Source organism: Halichoerus grypus, chromosome 12, assembly GCF_964656455.1.
Source record: "Halichoerus grypus chromosome 12, mHalGry1.hap1.1, whole genome shotgun sequence".
Taxonomy (NCBI): Eukaryota; Metazoa; Chordata; class Mammalia; order Carnivora; family Phocidae; genus Halichoerus; species Halichoerus grypus.
In genome coordinates, this window is record NC_135723.1 from 58052927 (window position 1) to 58077744 (window position 24818).

At 40.9% G+C, this 24818-nt stretch overlaps 1 protein-coding gene across 3 annotated transcripts in view; it reads left to right on the forward strand.

Moving 5' to 3' along the window:
- SNX10 (sorting nexin 10) overlaps positions 1-21853 on the forward strand; it is a 68088-nt gene extending 46235 nt beyond the window's left edge. For all 3 annotated transcript variants that reach the window (XM_078059391.1, XM_078059392.1, XM_078059393.1), the window contains 5 exons: positions 7888-7974; positions 11960-12060; positions 12495-12593; positions 19378-19590; positions 20048-21853. In XM_078059391.1, the coding sequence (XP_077915517.1) occupies positions 7888-7974; positions 11960-12060; positions 12495-12593; positions 19378-19590; positions 20048-20129 (582 nt within the window). In that variant the 3' untranslated portion in view covers positions 20130-21853. The remainder of the gene's footprint in view (positions 1-7887; positions 7975-11959; positions 12061-12494; positions 12594-19377; positions 19591-20047) is intronic.
- The last annotated feature ends 2965 nt before the right edge of the window (positions 21854-24818 follow it).

Below are 24818 nucleotides of genomic sequence, written 5' to 3' on the forward strand. Positions count from 1 at the left end.
CACATAGTTATGTTTACTGTACTATAAAGCTGGGCCACAGTGAAGATTAAAGAAAAACACACACCTATCGACATGGCTAACACACACTATGGCGATACCACCACGAGCAGCTGTGGTGGGGCCCAGGGGTATCGCACGATGGCGGCGAGCTGCATTTCCCTGATGGCTAACGACGCGCCACTTTTCACGTGCTTGCTTGCCATCTGTGTGTCCTCCTTGGTGAAACGGTTCTTTGGGTGTTTTACCTGTTTTCTAATTGAATTCGTTTTTTCTTTAAATGTTGTTTTGAGGGGCGCCTGGGTGGCTCAGTCGGTTCAGCATCTGCCTTCAGCTCAGGTCATGATCCCAGGGTCCTGGGATCGAGCCCCACATCGGGCTCCCTGCTCGGTGGGGAGCCTGCTTCTCCCTCTGCCCCTCCCCCTGCTTGTGTTTTCTCTTTCTCTCTCTTTCTTCCTCTCTCAAATAAATAAAATCTTTAAAAAAATGTTGAGTTTTGAAAGCTCTGTATAGGTTCTAGGTACAAGTCCTTTGAGGATGTGTGATTTGTAAATATTTTCTTCCAGTCTGTCATTTGTCTTTTCAACTTCTTTGAGGAGTCTTTTGCAGGGGAAACTTAGTTTTGGTGAGGTCCCATATATCACCATTTCCTTACGTGGATTATCCTTTTGGCATCAGTCTTTGAACTCTTTGTCTAGGCCTAGGTCCCAAACATCTTCTCTTATATTTTTTTCCTGATAGTTTTATGTTTACATTTAAATCTGTGATCCATTTTGAGTTAATTTTTGTAGAAGGTGCAAGGGTCAGGTTGAAGGTAGATGTCAAATTGCTGCAGAACCACTTGTTGAAAGGCTGTCTGTCCTTTATTGAATTGTTTTTACACGTTTGTCAATAATCAGTTGGGCATATCTGTATGGGTCTATTTTTTTTTTTTTTAAAGATTTTATTTATTTATTTGACAGAGAGAGACCACACAAGCAGGGGGAGGGGCAGGCAGAGGGAGAGGCAGAAGCAGGTTCCCCATGGAGCAGGGAGCCCGATGTGGGGCCTGATCCCAGGACCCCAGGATCATGACCTGAGCTGAAGGCAGATGCTTAACTGACTGAGCCACCCAGGTGCCCCAATGTATGGGTCTATTTCTGGGTTTTCTGTTCTGTTCCATTGGTCTGTGTACCTCTTCCAGTACCATATGGTCTTGATTACTGTAGCTATCTAGTGAGCCTTGTCATCAGGCAGAGGGATTCTTTTCACTTAGTTCTTTTTCCAAAATTGTTTTGGCTATTCTAGGGTCCCTTTCCATGTAAATTTTAGAATAAGCTCATCTGTGTCTTCAGACCATCTAACTGGGATTTATACAGGAATTACATTAAACCTATAGATCAATTTGGGGAGAATTGATCTCTTTACTGTGTTGAGTCTTTCAATTCATGAACACAGTATAGACATACACTTACATAGATATAGACAAAGAACTATATGCTTCTTTGATTTCTTTCAACTGCATCTTGTAATTTTCAGCATACAGCATCTGCACGTCTTTTGTTTTTGAAACATCTTTGTAGTCAATTGGTTGGTTAATTCTTAAACGTTTCATGAGGACTTACTATGTGCTAACACTGTGCTTGGGGCTAGAAATATAAAGATGGAATAGAAAGCCTTTGAGAAGTGCATGTTTTTTGAACTGATAGTTTAGCTAATAGCAAAGATTATAATTTTTCCCCTCCAAAATAATACAATACAGTGAAAATGGAAATTATCGGAGATTTATCATTGCTAAAAGAACTGCGAGATATAGTATGTTTGAGAGCACAGGTTTTGGAGCAAGGTTTGAGTTTGAAACCTAGCTCAGCCTATTGGCCATTTGACTTTGGGCCAGTTGCTTAAGCTTTAGAAGCCTTACTTTCCTTATTTGTATAATGGGTGATAATATTATTGACCCTTTAGGATTGTTGTAAAGATTAAAGAGAAACGTGTAAAACACTTGTCACCGTGCCCTATACAATACAGTTATTTTTATTGTTAATTTCATCTCATGTCCAGGCTAAGGAAAAGAAAGAAGACAAGGTAGATGGATAAATGGACAAAGGTTGAACCTGGGGTGGTGGTGGGGGAGGGGGGAAACAGGGTGCATTGAAATCAAAGAGCAATTATTATAAGAGAACACAGGAATTAGATTTTTCAGAGTCTAGCAGTCTCTCTTTCTTCAGAAGCCTTTTCCCACATGGAGAACAGTAGGGATCGGTTAGTTTAAATTTTTAATTCTACTCTGCCTGGCTTCTTCCTTCATACTAGATATAGTCATTAGGCCCAAGAAGTCATTAAAGTGTTTAATAAGGTTATTAAATTGACTAACTGCTGCTGCTGAAGCAATTTTCATAGGAAATCCATATGATTCTAGGTTGTCCTCTGTGGCTGACAGGCTGTCAACATTCCTTTGAAGGATGGTGGGCGGCATCGTGAGGGATGCGTCTAATTAAGAGATTATAGGTGAACCTTGGCTTCCTGGGTGTGCTATTCAGAGCTGGAAGCGCGGTGAAACTTCACTAATTCCTACTAATTGCGGGGTGGGGGAGGGGAGGCCCATCTGAATTACAGAATATTTTAAAAATAAATGTACTTTTATTACTTTCAAGTACATATTTTAACTCCAACTAGGCAAACAAATTGTTGTCTGGTACAGGTCTTAGGGGACCCAAGTTATTGAAGCTATCAGAATGATTTTCAATTATTTCTATGTAAATAGGTGCTTCTGGAGTTCTTTAGGGTGCTCGAAAACAGTTTGTTCTCATAGATCTTAAACATTGCTCATGTAGCCATATGCTGTTAATTGGCACACCCTTAGAGGAAGGGGGTTTGTTAAATTAAGATAAACTTTAGACCAGCTGCTAAGTAACTTACCGTTAATTCACGGAGTCTAAGAACCCAAGTGGATGAGGATTTTATTTCAATTGAAGTTTGATCTCGTTTTTTTTTTTTTCCTGAAGGCAGTTCATTCATTCCTGCAGGCATTCATTTATTCATTAAGTGATATTAATGGAATGCATTGACTGTGCCAGGCTCTCACGTCCTACGCTCCCCTGAAGGAGCTCAGCATCCGGTAGAGGAGGCCTGTGGGCATTAGACAGCCCAGTAAGTTGTGGTGAGTAGGGACAGGGCCCAGGTGTGTGCCCAGAGGCATGCGGGGCTCGGAGGAGGTCAGGTTAATCAGACTGGGTGAATCAGAGGATTGCCAGAGACTGAGCTGCATTTTGAAAAATGAATTGGAGTTAGCAGAAAATGAGGGCAAGAGGAAATGATGACGAAGAAGAAAGCACATAGCGGGATAGGGACAGCAGTCCAGGCAGAGGGAACAATATGTTCAAAGGCACGGAGGTGCAAACTGGCATGTCGTGTAGGGGGACTTTTGTTTAGCCTTTGGAGATGAGTAGAGTAAAAATCATGAAAGACTGTTGTGCTAGCTAAGGAGTCTGAACTTGATCTTGAAGGTTAGGGGGCAGGTTTTGAAGGACTTTTAGCAGGAAAATGACATCACCAGATGTGTGCTTTGGGGCCATTCTTGTCTTAGTGTGGGGGATGAATTGGATACAGGCCCAGAGATCCACCAGCAGCCCATGCATTAATGTTGGACAAGTGGGCCTTGAACCAAAGCAGTAGCAGGGGGAATAGGGTTGTGGGGAGTTCAAAGGAGAGTGAATCTTGAGAACTTGGTCAGTGTGGATTTGGGAGGTGAGTCAAAGAGAGAAGTCAGGGGTAACTGGATTTCTGGCGGGTTTGCTGGAAATGAGATGGGAAGCAGGATGGTGTGGCAAGGGTATGGACTCTGTGCTCGTGGGACCTCTAGGCAAGAGGCTGGATATGTACGTGGAGAGATCCCTGGACTGGGACAGAGATGGAATCCTCAGCTCATGCTGGGTGCTTGAAGCCACATGTTTGGGTTAGATCCTCCTGGAAGTGCAACAGGGTATGAAGAATAGCAGCCAGGATGGCCCTCGGGCCACAGCAGTGTTTAAGAGAGTGAGAAAGGAAAAGCTCACCATCCACAAAAGAATAGTGACATTTAGCACTCCTACCAAGTTAAAGATTTTCAAGATTGAAAAAAATATTTGGAGTCTTAGCACCATAGTTGACTTTCAGTGTGCATTTAAAAAGCATTGCTGTTCTTAGAAGACTGTTTTTTTCCCCAGCATAGTTTTAGAATATGTATTCAACAGACCTTTCCCTATGTAAAGATTAGACTTAATGAGTAATAATAATAGTAGAGTCTGAGAATACCAGGCCACTGAGATGAAGAAAAGACTTCTTTACTGTAATTTGTCATTACGCTGTCCATTCCTTCTACAAATATTATGAGGGGCTTGCTCTGAGCAAGTGCTATGAAATCTTTAGGTCAGTCTATATTTCGCTGAAAAATGACAGAGTGCTTGCCGCTGGGTTCTTAAATTAATAGTTTGTACTTTAAAAAATACGTACAGTTGGTTTAGCTTAATTGCTTATTGCCAATGTCTGTGGGAAGGTCTCAATGCTTTGAGTTTATAAGCATTTTCCTTTCTGTGTAATAATACTTTACATTCACGTAGCACTTAAACATATATATTTTTAGGGAGAGCACGGGCGGGGGGTGGGGGTGGCGGGGAGGGGCAGAGGGAGAGAGAGAGAATCTTAAGCAGGTTAAGCAGGCTCCTTGCCCAGGGAGGAGCCTGACACGGGGCTCGATCTCACCACCCTGAGATCGTGACCTGAGTAGAAATCAAGAGTCTGACGATTATCTGACTGAGCCACCCAGGTGCCCCTACATTCACGTAGCACTTAATGAACAACTTCTCAGCATTTTCACCAATGTTTTATAATTTGATATTCCTAACAAACAGCTGAGATAGGTTGGAACAGGTATTATCCCCATTTTCCAGATGTGGAAACAGAGGCTCAATGAATAAGTTCGCAATTTAGAAAGTGGTAAACCAGCATTTATCCCTCGTCTTGTGACCATAAGTCAGAGCTCTTTCCATGAAGCAGGACATGTTACTCAAAGCGTACATGTTCACAGTTGAGCAGTGGCAAGTAAACGGGGAAAAAGCCTTGATTTTTTTCAGAACTATTTGTCATTGCTACCATCATCAGTGAACAGTATGTCGAGTGGCCAGGGGGTTTGTGACACTGTAGTCATTGTGGGTTTTATAGTTTTAGTTCAGAATCTTTCTTTTTTTTTATCACAAGGTTGCGGCATGTTGACAAGTGGGTTTCCTTTTCACTCTTGTCTCATCTGTGTAAAGACCCACTATTTCAGCAACGGGTACATGTCTTGTGCTGTTTATATAGAACATTCAGCCGTCGGAAATATTTAATGTCCCTTTTGGTATATTCAAGAACTCCTGTCTCTCCAGCGGAAAAATGGAGCAGCCAGCACCCTGTGAGGGCGCATGGCTTCCATATGACCCGATGACTAGGTGCTCTGGCTCACGGGGCGGGGAAGGGCGGCGCAGGATAACCTTGGCCGCTGTTACCAGCCTTCTGCCTTGCTCAGCGTGGGCCCCACTGACTTCTCCATTAGGCATAGTGGTGACCAGGGCCCACGCGGCTTTTAGAGGCCCGTGAAAATGTTTTAATTTCTTTTAAAATCGGAAAAATAAAATGCGCTTTGAGATCAGAGGAAAAGTTTTATTACATAACATTAATATATTCATCTTCACGTCAGTGTAGTCATAAAGTATGATTTTTAATATTTTTGTGTGTGGCAGAAAGAGCCCATGAAGGCAAAAGTACCCAGGGCCCAGGAAAGTCAGAAGGCAGCCCTGAGTGTATGGGTGGGTGGGGGATTTGGAAGGATAAACGAGGTCTACTCTGAACTCTGGTCTTCTCTTCCTAACCTATTTGCCCTTCTGTTCATTGATTCGTTGATGACTGGTTCATTCCTTCTAAGAACTCTGGGTGTGTGCAAAGTACTCTGGGGAAATGAGTTACACACACACACACACACACACACACACACACACACACACACGCTGACAGGAGGCCGAGGTGGAATGTGCACAGACTAAGGCATCGTGCCTGGATTTTCTTCCAGTTTCCATCTCTGGGCGGCTTCTCTTAGACTTTAATGTGCTTTTGAGAAATAATGGCCAAACATGTTTAGAGCATCACTATATTGTTATCTTGTTTTTATTATCCGTCTTCTGTATGACTTTAAAAATACATAATGAAAAAATTTTAAAGTAAGACTTTGGGAAAGATTAACTCATAATCCCTGGAGACTGAGGCAGGCAGTGGGGCAGAAGTCTCAAATTCAAGAACAAAGTGCATGTTGCCTTAGAAGGTGACACTTGATAGGTGGCAGAAGGGAATGTGAACTATTTTTTTTTTTTTTACTTTAAAAAAAATCCTCTGAAAAATTCTGATTTTATGATCTGTGTCACAGAATGGGAGGTGCTATGTCCAGAAAACACCATAATCTCTCTTCTGTTTCTGCTCTAGAGTGTTCATAGCCTGCCTCTCAGATGTGCCAAAACAAGGCAGTAACAAATGCCTAAAATTTCAGCTTTGATGCCCCATTTTTTAGACAAAAAGTTTAAATGTTAAAATTAAATTCAATTAGGGGCACCTGGCTGGCTCAGTCGGTAGAGCATGCAACTCTTGATCTTGGGGTTGTGAGTTTGAGCCCCATGTTGGGTATAGTGATTATTTGAAAATAAAATCTTTAAAAAAAAATTCAGAGTGCCTGGCTGGCCCAGTGGGTAGAGCATGCAACTCTCGATCTTGGGGTATTGGGTTTGAGGCCCATGCTGAGTGTAGAGATTACTCAAAAATAAAATCTTTGGGGGTGCCTGGGTGGCTCAGTTGGTTAAGTGTCTGACTCTTGATTTTGGCTCAGGTCATGATCTCAGGGTGGGGTGGGGGAAGACTGAGCCCTGCGGGGGCGGAGGGTGGGGCTCTCTGTGCTCAGCAGGGAGTCTGCTTCTCCCTCCCCCTCTGTTCCTCCCTCCACCAACCCCCCCCATGCTCGCTTTCTCTCGTGCACACTGTCTCTCAAATAAATAAAATCTTTAAATAAAATAAAATAATTAAATTCATTTAGCAAATTTATGATCACCAAGTGAATAAATTATACTTTAAAATTTATTATGCCAAACATGATCATTGTTGTACATGCTTTCATATTTTTAAACTAAGCTTGTTTAGTAAAGAGCAGTTTTTGGAAAGTATTGTGTTTTAAACTTTATCCTGTATTTCCAATTCTTATTATCTTTAAAAAGGAACAAGATTATCTGCCATGAATTTTTTTTTAATATTGCTAACTTTTACCTATAACAGGAGGTTATTATGAAGATGAAATGATTTACTATATGGAAAAATATATTTTAAAAATGGAAAAGTATTGGATAAAAGGTGTTCATCTTTCTATTAATAAGTTATTGCTGCTTATTCTCATGAAGCTTGGCTGCCTACACAAAGTCGTTTTCATCTCCCATTGCTTGCTTTTCATATGACCTTCGCTACTCTCTTATATTTTGTTCTAGGGAGTGATTTAGTTTTCCTGTAGAGAGATGAAGAAAGTAAGAAATGGCTGCTTTTAAGATTTGAGAAAATCTGAACATATTTTTCATGATTAAAAATGAAAACTCAGTTTTCGAGTACACTTTCTTATCCTCCTGTAACCTGTAAGACTACCGAGAAGGGCACCCAGCTTGGTTTTGCATTATTTTAAAAATTCCATTTGTGGCACAGTGCTTTTGAACTTCCTGTGGTGCCTGATTCATTAGATTTACTTCTTGTTTTTTAAAGAATTCACGACCGCAGCTCATTTCAGTTTTGCTTTGGTACCATTGCTTCCCTCTGCTCTTTCCAGCCCTGCTTGTGATTCTGAAACACATCTCTTTGTTTATGATGCCCTTACAGGAGTTTGTAAGCGTCTGGGTTCGAGATCCTCGGATTCAAAAAGAGGACTTTTGGCATTCTTATATTGACTATGAGATATGTATTCATGTAAGTATGCAGTCAATAGTCTACGTAGATCATAGTGATTTTTAGGTGGCGTACATCTGATGGGACTCTCTGTTATACCTAAAATTTAAATTTGTAAAAATTTTCCTAACTCAGAGAACTGAATTTGAATGATTACAAGTAATGCCTGTATCTCAAACGAAGTGGTCAGATGGCTCTGAAAGCTGGAAAATTACTCATTTGAGTTCCTTATTTTACCTTTGCTAATATTAATATTTTAATGTTTATTGCCTTAATGTATGAATATGTGAGTACATCTGAAATTCACAGTTAAAGCGTATTTATAGCTCATTAATGGTATTTCTTTATGATCTGTTATAGCATATTTCTGGGTAATATATTGCCTGATAAATCTTAGGTTTTGAGAGGATGTAGAGCTCTCTGGAAAACTGATGTGCGGTGGTTTTATATGTAGAATAAGAAAGTAGGAAATGAACGTGTGCAATTATTTTGCCTTAGTCCAGATTCTGAGTAATTAATGTAAGTAAATAACTAGAAATGATGTACTTTATTTGGAAATAATACTTTATTATAATCTCTTGAGTTATGCTGTGTGGTGTGTGGCCTTCTGTGATCATCTTGAACAAGGGTCAGCAAACTTTTTTTGTAAAGAGCCGGGTAGTAAATGCCTTCAGGTATCTGGGCCATACATTCTCTCTTGAAACTACTCAATTCCTCTGTTGTAGGGTGAAAAGCAGCCATACATGTACATGAATACATGTAATTGTGTTCCAATAAAACTTTAAAACTTTATTTGCAAAGACAGGTGGCAGGCTGGATGTGGCCCACAGGTCATGGTTTATTGGCCCCTGATCAAGAAGACAGTCACTTTTCCCATCTGATTTAGTCCAGAATTCTCTTGGGAGCATAGAAATAGACTCAGATTTTATCTGAGTATATAGGTCAAATGAAGTAAAATTTAGCCACCTTTAATTTTCCATTGTAAATAGTTAAATTGGTATATTGGAGCCCAAGCATCAGCCATAAAACTTGTTTTCCCTCCTTTCTTCCCTTTTTTTCTTTCCAAGTTCCCCAACTTAGAAAATAAACTAAAAACTCAGAACTGCTTTTTTTTTTCTTAAGAACTGCTTTTTTGTTGATTGTGTTGAAGGCCATTGCCAGAGTATGCCTTGTATTTTCATTTTGCTTTGGTTTTACTCATAAAGTCACACCAGTTATGCATTCTGTGTGGAAAACTATAACATGAGTATTAAGACTAAGCATTTGAAAATGAAATGAAATTTAGTTACCTTTTTAACTTCCTCCAAAAAATGTGTGGGCTGTTATCACACTTTATGGTAGACGTGAAATTTAATTATCCTCAGGGAGTTAATGAAAGCATAGATTTTTCTCTGCTACATAAATAGCATGAGGTGAATGCAGAAATGTCTGTCTCAAGCCAGAAATGATAGGTTCCACAAAAATTACTTGGCGGTGTTGTGGCATTTCTCTGAAATGCTAATAAATTGACAATGTATAAATCTTCTGGGCTTGGTAGATAGCAGAAATAAGCAAATAGATTTAGAGGAGCTTAACAAGTTAGTGATCTCAGCATAGTCTGGTCCTAACTGTCCACACCTGTTTATGATTAGGAGTGGATGGGGGGGGAATGCTACGGGAGAGCTTTCGTCAGCCTCACTCAGATGCTAGACCCATAGAGCTTTGCAGGGAGAGAAGCTGGTGGTTAACCCATTTAAACTAACCTCGAGGGGAAATGACACCAGATGCCTCTGAAATCTTAGCATTTATTTGGAATTTTAAATTAGTGGACAGTATATACTCTCCTGACCTTGTCCTGTAAAGGAAGGACTTACAGATGGACCAGATGGATCTCCAGTTGACATCCATGTTATTGACATCGACAGTAATTGGGAACAGAGAAATGAAAGGGAGTTGAAATGGACTGAGTCCGTACCTGAGGTGTCAGGAGTCCCTGCAGTGGCCTGGTCCCCTCTGGGGAGGGAGCACTAAGAAGATGTCTGCCCAGGCTTGTTAGGGCATCGTTCTGGTGTAAATGGCCTGCTGTCTTAGTCCCCGAGGGTCACGTTAGGGTGAGGCCCTGGTGTGCTTTGAAATCCACACACAGAATGTTATTGCGCCGCAAACTCCATCTGGTGCTTTTTGCTGCCATATTGTCAAAGGTGATGGGGTTTAGACCAACAGCTACTTTGGAGGCAGGTGTCTTAACCTCTCTGCCTCCTGAGGTTTTCTGAACTTTTTCAAGCTCAGGAGTAGCAGGAACTGTGCCACACGTTTCAGGGGAACAGTTTAAGAACTCGGGCACAAATCACTTACATTTGCCAAGGAAAACTACTACTGGGTGCTTATTAAGTGGCAGAATAATAACAATTTTGAAAGAATATAAATCTTGGGGGCAAACAGTTTTCTCATTTGGCAATGCAAAGGTTATGAAATCGAATTTTGAAATAGAGAGAATAGAGATCTCCTTACAAAGCCAATAGACAAATTTTTGCCAGTCTTGTTTACACAAAGGAGAAAGGAGAAACACTGTATTTACCAGTCTTGGGTTTACCTGAAGGAGAATCATTGCTATTTTGCTTAGGATGGGGACTCCGTCGTAGGTGGCTTTTTCGAAGTCTGCCTTAAGGTAGCTGGAAGGAAACCAACATCTCCTATCTAATAATAATATTAATAGAAAACATTTGCCAGGTGCTTATGAAATAGGTATGTACACCTTCATCCCCATTTTACCGTTCAGCAAACTGGAGTTTGAGTGACCCGCTCCATGGCAGATCCGGGACTGGCATGTGGTTCCCCACGCAGATGCTTGGCCCTCTGCACCACGCGCCTCACTCTACCTTGCACATCCAGTAGAGAAGGAGGATGCTGTTCTCTTGTTTAAAAGTGATTTCAGGACACCCCAGTGACCCTCTCTGCACCTGGAGGTCGCAGGTTAAAGAGCTCCCCAGCGTCTAGACAGACAGTCCAGCCCCAACTTCCCCCTGGGCGGTGTGGGCCCCCCATGGGGGTGGGTATGGATGCTGTGGTGCACACAACCTCTCCTCCACATGGTCGGTCCCCAGCCCCCACTCCACGCCCCCCCCCGGGACATCCTGATCACAGCCTCAAACAACCAAGATTACACAGTGGAGAATCGCATCCGGATGGGCATGTCTGCCTTGATCCTGATGGTTCTTGGGGTGTTGCTGCTTCTGGCTCGGCAGAGTCAGAGAAAACCCCCCCTCAAGATGCAGACAGGAGATAAATGTAAGAGAGAGAAGACCCACCATTCAGTGAGTTAGAACATTGGAAGTAAAACTGGTGCTACCAATAGGTTCTGGAAGAAAATCTGGGCGTAAGATGGGGAAACAGTCTGATGAGAATGTTCAGCGTATAAACATGGTTTGGGTGCAGGAAAATGTCTGGGTTAATGCTGTAGCAGCTCTTTTGCAGTTGAACTGTGGTAATTTCCCTCCCCCCTCCCCCCCAAAAAAGTGATTTCAGGATGCCTGGTGATTTGTGTGATCTGTACTGACAGCCATATCAAGGATATGACGGCTCCTTGTGGTGTCATATCAAGGGCTGTAAGAAGGGGTCTCTAATTCCCAAAGGCTTCTGCAGCTACACGGATGGATGGATGGTGTTCAAATGGAAGGGATAACCCTGAGTTTTTATTGGTCATTTAGACTTCAGGATTTGTAATTTTTATGATTCATCTTTGAAAGCAGCACTAACAGGTGAGCAAGAGGCTACCTCAGGACTCAGGGAATGGCAGGGTCATGCCTTGCCCCAGGACAACACTGCTCATTGATGTCATCCCAGCTGCCTTCAGGGATGTTCTATTGACGGGTTTTGTGCAAGATGGGAGTCTAGCATAAATGCAGATGTATTTTTGGTTTTAAAAAATCCTATTAAAATGCATATGGGTACATATAGTGAGTTAGAGATGTAAGAAAAAACAATTTTTTTTTCCTTAAGTGAGGCTTAATTCTTTTTCTTTAAACAGACCAATAGCATGTGTTTTACCATGAAAACATCCTGTGTGCGAAGAAGATACAGAGAATTTGTGTGGCTGAGGCAGAGACTCCAAAGTAATGCATTGCTGGTGTAAGTGATTTAAATAAGTGATATGGAGGAGACTTTATTATTACATTCAACATTTTAAAATTTGTTGTGCATTAAGATATATAATATATGAAGGATTTTGTAGGCTTTCTTCTTGATTGCAATATATAGCTTTAGTTGGTTTTGTTGCTACTGCATCTGAATTCAAAATTTACCACTTGAATTTCCCCAACTCGACGAGTATTGACCATGAAAGGCCTCAAAAATGTTTAAAAATGGGTTTTTCTTTAAGTTAATGAGTTTTCTCATACCCTTATTATATAACTATAATATATGTACCATATAATACACATACAATTATGTGATAGTTACACGATAACTCTCACACATAATTTGCTTTCACTTTGAGGGATTTCTGTCACTAAACCACCTTGATTTGATGGTTAAAAAATTTTTTTTCTTTTCTTTCTCATAAGACAAGTGCCAGAACTTCCATCTAAAAACCTGTTTTTCAACATGAATAATCGCCAGCATGTAGATCAGCGTCGTCAGGGTTTGGAAGATTTCCTGAGAAAGTAAGTGCACAGAAACTCTTTTGGCCAGACAGGAGTTGTGAGCAAAGTGCTTTGCAAGAGTCGAGTGTGCTATAATTATGTGGGGGAGAAGATCACCATTCTGAAGTGCTGATGATGATAATCTTGGAGGTGCTGTGCTCAGGAGTTCATTTCCTATATAAGAGCGCCATCTTGTGGCTCACGTCATATGGTGCACATCCGGGACCACATCTTCTAGAAGGAAAACAATGAGCTAATTGAGTCAGATAATAAATCTGCGCACAGTCCCTGAAGCTGTAAAGCAGAGCCAAATTACCTGGGAGTTTAGCTGACAAAAGTCAAATTTGCCAGGAGGCAAATGTGCTTTATTAAAAACGTACTTCTTAAAAACTGTCTTTATTTACAACATTTAGGACTGACAGACCAAAATCAGCTCCACGATGGGCTGCTAGTGAATACTTTTCTGGGCTCTTCTAAAGAAAGAGTTTAACTGTACTCTTTGGAGGGCATGTTTGTTTATAAGGGAGTAGTTATTGGTGTTTGAATAGTCTGGGTTATTAACTCGGTGATGGCAGGTACTGCAATTAAAGTGACTTGAATTTGCACTACTGTAATTTCTTTTTTTTCCACTCTGGAATGCTAGAATACCCATCCCATGAAACAGCACATTGTTTGCGCTCAGACGCTGAGGCCAGACTTCCTGGGTTCAAATCTTGGCTCTGCTACTTATTGGCTGGGGGCTTGGGCAAGTCTTGTACGTCCTCTGTGCTTGCGTATTACCGTCCATAAAATGGGGTTAATAATGGTATGTACTTCGTAAAGTTGTTGAGAGGATTAAGTGAGTCAATGAAGGTAAAGCACTCATTTCAGTCTGGCATGTAATGTGTGGTCTTGGCCATTATTATTTTAATCCACTTAGACATAAAATAGCTTTGAGCTAATTTTTCTAACTTCCTATTCTATAGATTAGGAAATAGGCTGAGTCATAGGACTACTAGTTAGTGGCAGGGCCCGGTTTCCTAAGCTCCCTTTCTTTTTCTACTGACTTTAGGATCTGAAGTAATCTTCCTTGGAGTTCACTACGTGGGACCTTAGAGCTAGCCTGAAATAATATGCTGCCTTCTCCCCATATGGCTCACTCATAAAGGGTTTGGATATTAAGTATGCACATGAATATTAATATTTATTTCCATTAGGTTGATATAGTGTCTTTCCTTGGAAGGGGTCATGGAGACATCCAGAAACATCCGAGATTATAAATTGAGGGAGGGCCAGAAAGGAAAAAAGCCAGAGGAATAAAAATGACAAGAGACCAGAAGCACCCATTATGTGAGCCAAGGCCTCAGGGACCGTTTCAGTGGTATTCTTTTGGATCTCACAGGCGTGACAGAACAAAGGCCTGGTCAAGTTTTTTCTGCCCATTCCCTTTGGAGACAGCTCTGATTTTAATTGTTGTCTCTCCGAGACCCAGGTGGCTGATGGCGTCTCCCTTAAGATGTGGCCCATGAGTCCAAGTTTGCTGAGCGGCCTGTCGGTGCAGATGCGGCTCGGGGAAGCCACGGACTGGCCGTTGGCAGTGAGGCCTGGATGGGGACAGCCAAATCCTGCAGTCCCTGTCAGCCCCGGGAAGCTGCTTTTCTTCTGTAGAGAAGTCTCTTTATTGGAGGTCGAAGGACAGCATGTGTCTCTGTATTTATATCCGGAGTTCAGCATGGGGCGTGTGTTTTTGACCAGGAATCACTTCACTGTTTTGAAAACGACCTTTCCTTCCACAGTTGATCTACCAAGTTAGTGACTGAGTGAGGTCGCTGGGCTGCAGGGCAGGCAGGCTGGTGCTCGGTTATTTCTGCATACTGTGCCATTTGGCTGCTTGCTGATTGCATTTGATGCGGACATCCTAGCGGAAGGGATCGGGGATCAGAAGCTTGAGGGGCTAGGTTCCGGGTCTCCCAGGAATCACAGCTCCTAAATTTTTCCTGGCTATCTGACCTTGGAAAAGTCCCTTAATTCTTGTGTGTCTCAGTTTGCTATAAAGAGTGCGGTCATGTAACACAGGTGCTGCTTGACCTTGTTGGTTGTGTCGTTAAGATGACGCATTGGAAAGGACTCTGAAAACCTATTTGTTAAGTGTCTACTCGGGGCCAGGCTGGGTCCTGGGGAAACAGGACCGCACACAATGGACACAAATCCTTATCCTCTTGAAGCTTCCATTCTAGTGGGAAAGTACTGTATCCATATCAGGGGATAGCTAAGTTTGTTAAAATTGGACCTGGATGATCACCTAGAAGTCCACTCATGGAGCAGACACCGAGTTCCCTTGTATTTTCATTTGTCCCACTATAGTATGTGAACATTAGTCTCCAAGCTGATGGGTTTCACAGTAAAGATGACAGCTGGTGCTTCCACATGGTTTGAACCTGAAGGAAGCAAGGAGTCTATCCACCACACGGTTGGATTCAAGCCTGACCTAAATGGCCCCTTCGGATCCTCCTCACCCTCCATTCTGTGCCCCTCACGTTCTGGTGCATGGCGCTCCTGTTCTTTGCCCAGTTTGTGTAGAAGTAGCAACCTCGAAGGTCTTTGCCCCTGGGATCCCCTCAGCCCAAGCCCACTTGGGGAAGCTGGACGCAGCGTTGCAGCTCGGCCTGGCTCGGTGCTGGGTCCTAATCCCAGCGTGACATCCCCCGAGGCCCCACTGGCTGCCCGTTAAGGAAGGTCACTATCAATAGCCTGCACTTTGTTTTTTTGTAGAGCACTTTTAGGAACTTGAGACAGAAGACACCCCAGCATTAAAATGTGAAATATGCTTGTGCTGTAGATTTTTAGCATGTATTTTTAAAATCTGGTATTTTATGGAGGTTTTGAAGTTTTGAACCGAGAACACTATATATGTTCAAACCCTTTAAAACCAAAATGCTGCTGTTTCTGCACATATGTGTGTTTATAAGTATAAACTTAGAAGTTTAGAATTTTTTTTTTCACCTTGAGGTGAAATTATACATCTTTAATAACAGCACATATCCAGGCCAGTCTTTATAAAGGAACTGAGAAGTTGTTTCTCTAAGTGCCAAATAATAGGTTATACCATGTATTGAACACTTGCTCTGTGTTTAGCTTTTTACATGTTTTATCTCCGTTCCTACAGTATTATTAGGAATTAGGTATCATCTTGATTTTATACACAAGGAAATTATAGGAAAGGTGGAGGCATCATATTAATTCCCGGAACTGGCAAGTTTATAATTACTAGAACTCTTAAAGCTAGCTAAATTTGGTCAGTATGATTGTGACATTTTTCAAATGTATTCATTTTCTCTCTATCTTGGCTATAATCGCCCTTTTGGATTTTCCCACCCCCGGCTAATTATAGATTGTAAGTCACTTCTACTAATAGTTATGGAAAAAGAAAGTTACGGACTAAAATAATAAACTGTTGGTAAGTCACCAACTATAAACATGGCAGTCCTACTAATTTATGTTTGATTCATACCACGAATGGGAGCCAGCTTTTCCTTCTTTACTGAATTCATCCCGTTAATATAACTAAATGTACCTTACAGTGTAGACTTTTATATTACAGTTTTGTATTTCTTAAAAATTTAAGGAATATTATAGTTTTTTACCAAAGGATACCATGGAAACACTAGTTCTACACACACACACACACACACACACACACACACACACACATTTTTTATAAGTCTTTGTGTTCAGTAGAGGGCACCATCGCACAGATCATGAATGTCTTCAGTGAAGATTTGTAGGTCTTATTTTTTCTTTTTTTTCTCATGGTAAGAGGTAAACAGGCTGAATTAATTTTTTTCCTACATCCCACTGCTAACCTTCCACACTCTGTAACATGTGTATATATCATTATATTGGGTTCAGTAGACAGGGCATCCTTAGTTAGGATTAAGTGGTTTTGCATAGCTCTATATTGTTCCCAACCGAACCAGTATATAATACACCTAATAAAATCATGTTGAGGAAAACCAGATTTTCAACTGTGTCCAATTCAAGGGAAAAACAGGATTTGCTTTGGTTAGTTTAAAGTTGTTTTTGGGGAAAGGAATAACTTTTGGCTCATGTTGTAAATATCTTTTCAGACATTTCTTTAAAATTCTAGAGGCTGTTTTTTGCTCCTTTTATAAAGCCTTGAAAATTATATACATTTATTTTTATGGAGCCTTATAAAGATGACATTTTATTGACCATTTTACAAAGTACTCTTTATATCAAGCTTGAAGTTGATTTTCTGCTATTTGATTTGTTTGTGGAAAATGTGGCACAAATATGACTAAGGTAAAAATAGGATTTAATATTATGATGATGGCAGTCACAACATTCTCTGAAATACAGTAAACCAGATACTCCTTAAAACGAACTAGCTATGCTCAGCGAACCAGGTGGGAAAATACTTCCAAAATTTGGTATTTTTAATTGTGAGATGAAATACCTGAGAGTAAAAATCATGAATATGTTAAAAAGTTATTTTGCTTATTTAAAAACCCATCCCCATGGAGCACGGTAGCATAATTAGCCCGCCAGTCAGAGGGCCTTCCAGTAACCAAAACCATGCCTAGCAGGGGCACTGTTTTGTGAACTCCAGGCCCGTGTTGTCGGATCTCGCCCGCCCTCCCCCCCCCCCCCCCCCACTTCAGAATTGTGAGCTGGGTGTGTGCGGGCTGGGCTCCCTCTCGCTTTTCATGGGCATGTCCTCCAGATGGCAGTAGTAAGCAGAAAAGAAAACACTGGGAAATAATGAGTCTAATGTACAGTAAAATTGGAAATTGAATTATAGCTCAAGAAAAAGGACAGTAGCCTTGAGGTCCCGATCAACCTGGACTCTGATCACTTTTGTTTGCTGTACCCATGTGTTAGGTTACTAGCAAGTTAATAGCCGCGCGTGAGCAGTTCAAGGCTCAGTAGAATTGCTTTAGACATGAAATAAAGCTAAAATGAATTTGTGTCCAATATCATTGGCATTAGTGCTCATTACTTTTGTGGTGTAATGCCTCGAACCATCTAAAATCAATTTTAAAGATTACCTATTATTTTATAAAGAAAATAAAACACATTTCCAACAGAAATAAAACAGTGAGCGTAATCCTATGAGCAGTTACTTGTTCGTGGCCGGCAGGAAAACCACCGACAGGACACAGGAAACTCTGTGCAAACTTCACGGCAAATGCGAGTTAATATTAATGGGTTGTTGCCCTATAAATCTTCTCTTAATTTGAAGTATTTAAAACAAGAGTGGTAAACATTTGTAAATGTAGAAAATAAATCTCAAAGAGTAGTAAAAGGGATTTACTACTTTACTACTTGTACTTGGTAAATTAATCTTTATCATGTGATATGGTCATCTTCTGGGAGAAGCCAGGGCAGAGGATGGGGAGGGAGGGGAAGTACTTAGCTGCTTTGCTGGAGATTTTGCCCTTTTAAAAGGCACAAAGGTTTAACTTTTCCTTTTAGTAGGCCAGTAAAAATATTTTCCCAAGCTACATTTGGGAAGCCTGCTGAAGCTAGATTTTGGTTGTGATGCTATACATGTGTAGACTTTTGCCTTGAAGAAATAACTCTGTTTTATTTTGGAGAAAAGGAAATCTTCTAATGACCTTGGATTTTAAGTAAATTGACATGAATGGCCAAAAAAGATTTACTTTTCTAGTTATTTGTGTAGAAATGCAGAATATAAGGGAAGGTTCATTTGGTCTGAAATACATAATCGTGTTACATAGAGCTCTCTGTGCAAAATCCCACGTTGGGCAAAATTATCCTCGGGTTTTCGTGTTTTAGTTTTGTCCCCTCTGTTGGGTCTGAGTGCCTCGTAATATATCATTATTGAACTATTCATAGAGACGAAATTATCATACATCAAGATCTTTCCTAAAAAGGTAAAACTAGTTTTTATTTAAAAATAAGGGTGTACTTTGGCTTAATTTCCTGTTCTGAAACATGCATTTCAGGAAAAAAAAAAAAAAAAATTCGGTGATAATATGAATTTGAGCAGGTACAGAATTGTTGGAGTTGTTTTTTAGTTTTCCATGTAGTTCTGATGCCCTGGTTGAAATCTGTACTGTCTTTGTAAACTTTGACCTTGAATGTAGGAAGGCTAGTATGTACTTAGCACAAAATTATCGTATTTTAAGTGTATATATGATAAAATCATTGGAGTAATTTTATTTGGTGGCTTATTTTAACAACTAGAAACACAGTGCCATGGAAGATTATGGAGAGATTTCTAGTCCATCTTAAGTTTTCCAAAAAAGCCAGCTCTCAACCCAACCCTTGTAAACATGTACATAAGCACACTTGTAAAGTTTTAAAATGTAAAACATGCTGAGAGACGTATTGGCTTTTTAATACAATTTTTAATAGTCATTGAAAGTTTTGATGTTTCATGACAGCTTTGCCAAAAAGATCACAGAACCGACCTGCTGGTTGGCAGTAAAAAAATTTTTTTGAGTAGCACACATTTCTATGACCATAAGCAAAATCTTTCCATAATTAATCCACATGGTCATAACAGATGGTTAAATTGAAGAAATGTCCTTGAAGTTATTCTTTTAACAGATGTTCTTAACTATTAGCTCCATGTTTTTACTCACCTAAATTTCCAAATAATTGAATAAAAAGTTAACATATGCTTTCATCCTTTTAATAGGCAAAGTCTTTAATTGATGCAAAGTTTGCCCAGTGGAGAGATGACTTCGGTGGCACCCTTCTAACGTGTTGCTCTCTCCTCACCCTCTAATTGTCCATCCCCGACCACTGATCATTTCTCCCTTTTCCTCTCACACAGGGTCCTCCAGAACGCACTCCTGCTCTCAGATAGCTGTCTCCACCTCTTCCTGCAGAGCCATCTGAATTCGGAAGACATCGAGGCTTGCGTTTCTGGGCAGACTAAGTACTCCGTAGAAGACGCCATTCACAAGTTTGCCTTGATGAACCGGCGTTTCCCTGAAGAAGATGAAGAAGGAAAAAAAGAAAACGATATAGATTATGATTCAGAAAGGTATTTCCTTGCATTTTGATGTAATGTGTATGTGTTTGTAGAATACAGAGTGCACATATGCATGTGTGTAGACATATAGACACACTTCACTTTTTTGTTGATGTAATACTAAGATAATGAAAAAATTAATTGACTGAGATTTTATTGAGCTGTGACAGCTCATCATAGCAGTCTTCACACACACCTCCACACTGAATTAATGAATGCAGTAGAAATTCAATTATCTGCATTCTGATTATGTGACTTTCATTTAGTCAGACTTGAATTATTCGCGTTTAAATTATCTAGCTAAAAAAATATCCAACTGCACTCCAAATGGCTAATTAAAAGTCCAAATTTCCTGTCTCTCTTTTGTGACTGGAGATAATTAAAGTTCTCCTCTGTTACTCAGGCTTTGAGTGTGTTGTGAAAACCAATTTCCTCTTTTTATTATTTTCCCCCCTCTCTTCTTTCCCAGTTCATCCTCTGGGTTTGGACACAGTAGTGATGACAGCAGTTCACATGGATGTAAAATGAGCACCGCTCCGCAGGAATCCTGAAAAATAATTCTCACGTTACCATCTTAGGAAGAGCAAATGATGTCCACTCATGGAGAAGAAAGCTTGCTAATAATATATCCTTACCTAAAGCTCACTGTCATGACATTAGGTATTTAAATTCTTAAAGATGTTGCGTTGTTTATTAGTTATTTTTATGTTGTCTTATTCTGGCTCAGCTTCTGTAAAAAGCTTAAAGGCCTGTGAATGCAAGTCCCCTTTTGAGGCAAACATTATGGGCAAAAACAAGATCCTGCCCTGGAATGAAATGATAGATACGTTTAGAAACACCTACTTGGTTTTACTCAATTTTAAAAAATAGGTATATAGGTAGCCTGCATTTAAAAATCCAGATAGCGCTTTCCTTCTTGTATCCGTGGTACAGTGTTCGCATAAACACAGCCTGTGTGATCTTAACCACTGTGGAGCCTGACGGCGTAGACCAGGCCGCCTCTGCAGACATGTGGCTGGTATTTTGTGGGCTCCTCCCCTGCACTGGGAAAGACACTTTTTGCTTTTGGGTGTTTGACTGAAATATTTTAAGAAGCTTCACCTTTCCAGTATTTTATGTCCTACTTAGATGGAAAAATGTATCTTATGAATAGAGACATGTTAAAATAATGTTGATGTCTTAGACAATAACAGAAATAGTGCTAGTCATGTTGCTTATATTTGCAGTATATAGATTCAGAAATACATTTTCATTGTCCAGATTCATTCACACATGGTTTCTGGAAACAAATAGTTTGTTTTCATTATTGTTGTGTGATTAGAATTTACGGGTTAACTATTTTCGGACTAAATGTGCAATTTCTTATCACTAGGTAACTTTCAGTGTCAATGGTGGTTCTTTGTCATTTATTTTCAAGTTAGAAGTGGGATCTTATAAAAATTAGTAAGTTTATCAATAAATATTCCTGTAATTTAGAAAAGAATATCAACTTGCTAATTTAAGAAATATTCGTTTTTAAAAAGTACTTTCTTTCAAGGCATCTGCCTGAGGATTGGCATCATTTAATAAAATGTCTTCTTTTTTAGTGGCCCAAAGATAAAAGGTCTTAGATAAACTACACTGAACTTCAAATTTCAGATGAGGCAGCATTTTCTTGAGATAATTATCCAAGTTTCTTCTTCATTGAATGGTATGAAATATCTCTGAAACCACCGGGAAGATATTTTTACATAACCGGAATAACTTGTTGCTTTAATTAAATGTTACCTCACCTCATTTTATTTTAACTGGGAATTTAAAAGTTACTGTATTATTAAAAAGTCTTTGAAATGCTCATAACTAAGAACAGAAAAAAGTTAAATTTAGAGTAAGAATGATCTTAATTTTTCCTTCTTGTTTTTGTTTGGTCCAAAACATTATTGAGCTTTTGTAAATATTTTGATTTAATGTATCTTGGATCTTGTTACTTTATCATCTGAGACTCATTATTTTAATACAGGGGAAAAAAGATTTAGCAATTTCTTTTTATCTTGCTAACATGTGAAGTTTGCCATCCAGTCATTTAAGAGCGATCCTTAGCTTGCTGGCAATGTGTATTTGAATTCACATTATTTCTGTTTTACAAGTTTTTGAAAAGCATGTAAGGTGCCACCGATTGTCATATTATTTTTAGATGATGTAACATAGCCATCAAAATTGACATTAAGTATGCCTACTACTGTGGTATGTAAACTTCATAAGATCATCGTTTTCACATTAAACGTGAAAAAATCAAGTTCAGTTTGTTGGCTCACTTATTTTATAGAAGAGGATAGATTTCTTCTGACTTACACCTAAATTCAGTGTGTTTTTGAACAAGCAGTAAATTTTAATGAGAAACTTTGGTAAGACTTGGTTTACTAGTCACTACAGTTGTGCACATTTGAGGCTTTCAGCCTTGGTTTGGTAGTTGTGGTATCTCAGCACTGGCTTCTTAAAACTCATTTTCTGCAGCTGAGATATTTAGGTGAACTTCAGCCCCCAATGGCTTTCTGGCTTTGTTCTAGTCCCTTATTTTTCTCTGGCATATTTTTATAAAGCTTTCTCGAGGAAAAGAACATAATTACTAAGTAACTAAATTGAATAGATGTTTATTTAAAACTATCTTTAATGGAACTTAAATTTAAAGAATTCTAATCTTGGATGCTTTATGATTTACATACAGCAAAACTGTATCTCCCTGGCTAATTCTGAAAGGGTAAATGATTCACCTGTAAAGCCATTTTATGTGTTTTGTTTGAGAACTGATTTTATACATAACCCAGAGGTGTCAAAAATGAAAGTCAACAACCTGTTACTTAGGGCTTCTTTAAAGTCTCACTTGGAAGAGAGTGATTTGGATTCCAGTTAAAATTTCAAGTTTTTAAAAATTATTAAGGAAAAACAGAAATGTTTATTTTTAAGTAGTTATGTCCCTTAAGATATTAAGTATCTTGCAGGAGCTTTTCAAGCCTAATGCACATTTTATTGAATAATTAAATACAAACAAGTGATATGCCATAACCTTACTATAGTAAGGTAAAAGAATAAAATTTCTTTTATGGCTATTAAGAACATAAACAAATTCACTTAGCCTACTCACAATTACCGTTATATCCAACAGAAAATTGAATGCTGTTTTGAACTCTTGTTTTTTTGGTGCGTTAAGGGTTCATCATTACTGAGCTACTGTGGTACAAATACAGTTTTCAGTATTTCAGCTATCAAGAAGACCCTTTTCCACGAAAGGCCCCTACAGTTTTAAGACAAAAATAACAAAACAAAAGCTTATTCTGTTTCTAAATAGTTTTCCTCTTAATATTTAAATTGTTTAGTCAGTGTCCTCTGAGTTCAATGTAGCATCTTTTCAGTGGAGAAAACCATTTATTTCAACATAATTTTCTCTTTTTGTTTGGAATATAGACATTTTCTTACTTTATTATATATAAACACATTTTCAAAAAGAAATGCCGTCTGAAATTAATTACCGCAGTGTGACATTCAAAGCATAGATACAGTTTTCTTTGCAAATAAAAGTCCTAAGACATTAATACACTATAATAGAGGGAGTTCAAAAATTGTAGAAGAATGGAAGTAAGCAACAATTTCTTTAAAATCTGAAATATTTACAAAGGATTTTGCCTCCGTTCTTTGCCATATGCATCTCACAAACGAGTCACCATTGTCCCTTGAAGTCAGACACAATTGCTCTTCACTCTTGTTGCAAACTTTTCTAGATCATTATTATGAACACTGCATTGGACACTAATTTATTTTAGCTGCGCAAACCCTGGTAGTTAATGATCCTCTTCTCTTTCTCCAAAATTCCAAAGACTTCTTTTCAAAAGATAAGAGAAGAGGGGGGAAAAAAATGAAGCCACAGTTTTCTGCTGAATGTAAACTCTGGTCTAAAGACACTATGCAAATGGCTTCTGCTAAAGAGGAAAGTACCCTTTCTGCCCCCCCCCCCCCAGAAGTGTAGATTCATCCCAAGCCCCACACCGCTTGTCTTGGCTGCTGTAGAGACGCAGCACGGGCATAACTTGTGGTTGTGTTTTTGTTAGTTTCTTACCTCTGGGTCTTCTTTATAGCTTTGCCCCCACCCCACTGGCGGCGGCGCTCCCGCCGCTGCACCCTCGGCCGCCTGTTGGCTGCGGCGCCTCGGCGGCTCGCGCACACTCCCTCGCGCCGCGTCCCGCACACGCGCGCTCCCGCCGCCTCCCGCCCGGGCGCTCCGCCGGCGGCGGCTGCGGCGGCGACTGGGTGGCAGGTAGCGAGCCAGCCGGCCTCGGTCCGGTAACCCATGGCAACCGCCCTGGTAACCCATAGCAACTGCGCTGCGGAAAGAAAGGGAGGGAAAAAAAAAGAAAACCCGGGTGGGGGGGCGGCGGTGGGTGGTGAGTGGAAACAACAACCGCAAAAAGACAGCGATTTACAGCACAAACCTGCAGCGCCCTCTCCCCTGCCCCACCTGCTGCCAACGTGGGCACCGCGAGGCCCCCTTCCCAATGTGCAAATGACAACTCTGGCTGCTTGGAAAATAAGAAAACGAGAATGCAGAGGGACCTCGGGGGGGCGGTTGGTGTGGGAGGGAGCTTTGAACAGCGATGCCCCCCTACCCCCCGCCCCAGGCCTCCGGGCTCAGTGGTCTCCTGGGGCCCCGCTGGGTTTGTGAGCGCGCGTGGAGCCGCGACCCCGCCGCTCCGGTGGGTTTCGGGACGGCTGGGTCGGGGTCGGCCGCGCGGGAGCCGGGGGAGGCGGCGGCGGCGTTGTTGTTGCGGTCTAGACCGGGGTCTTTGTTCTGCAGATGCTCGCGGCGCTGCGGCCCCCGGCCCCGCCGGCCGGTGCGAGAGAGGGGGCGACGGCGTGCCGCCCGGGCCTGGAGGCGGCGAGGCCTGGCGGGGCCCCGCGAGCGCCCCGGGGTCGCGGCGAGGCTGGGGCACAACCCGCGCGCTCCCTATGTGTTATCTGCGCACGCACCGCACCCATTAGTTAACCTCTTTCCTCTCCAGTCTCGCCAGGACCTCACAGCCTGACGGGCGGACGCGCTGTCGCCTTAACTCCCCTCCCCCCGTTTGGAGAGGGAGGGGACAGTCGCGCTTGGTGGCGGGACTGGGCCTCGGGGGTAGAAGCGCGTGCCTCCAGGTCCAGAAACGGCCCTGGGTCAGAGTTTAATGTCTGTGTGTGCGGGGGGAGGGGGGGGTGAGGAACAGGCGGGGAGA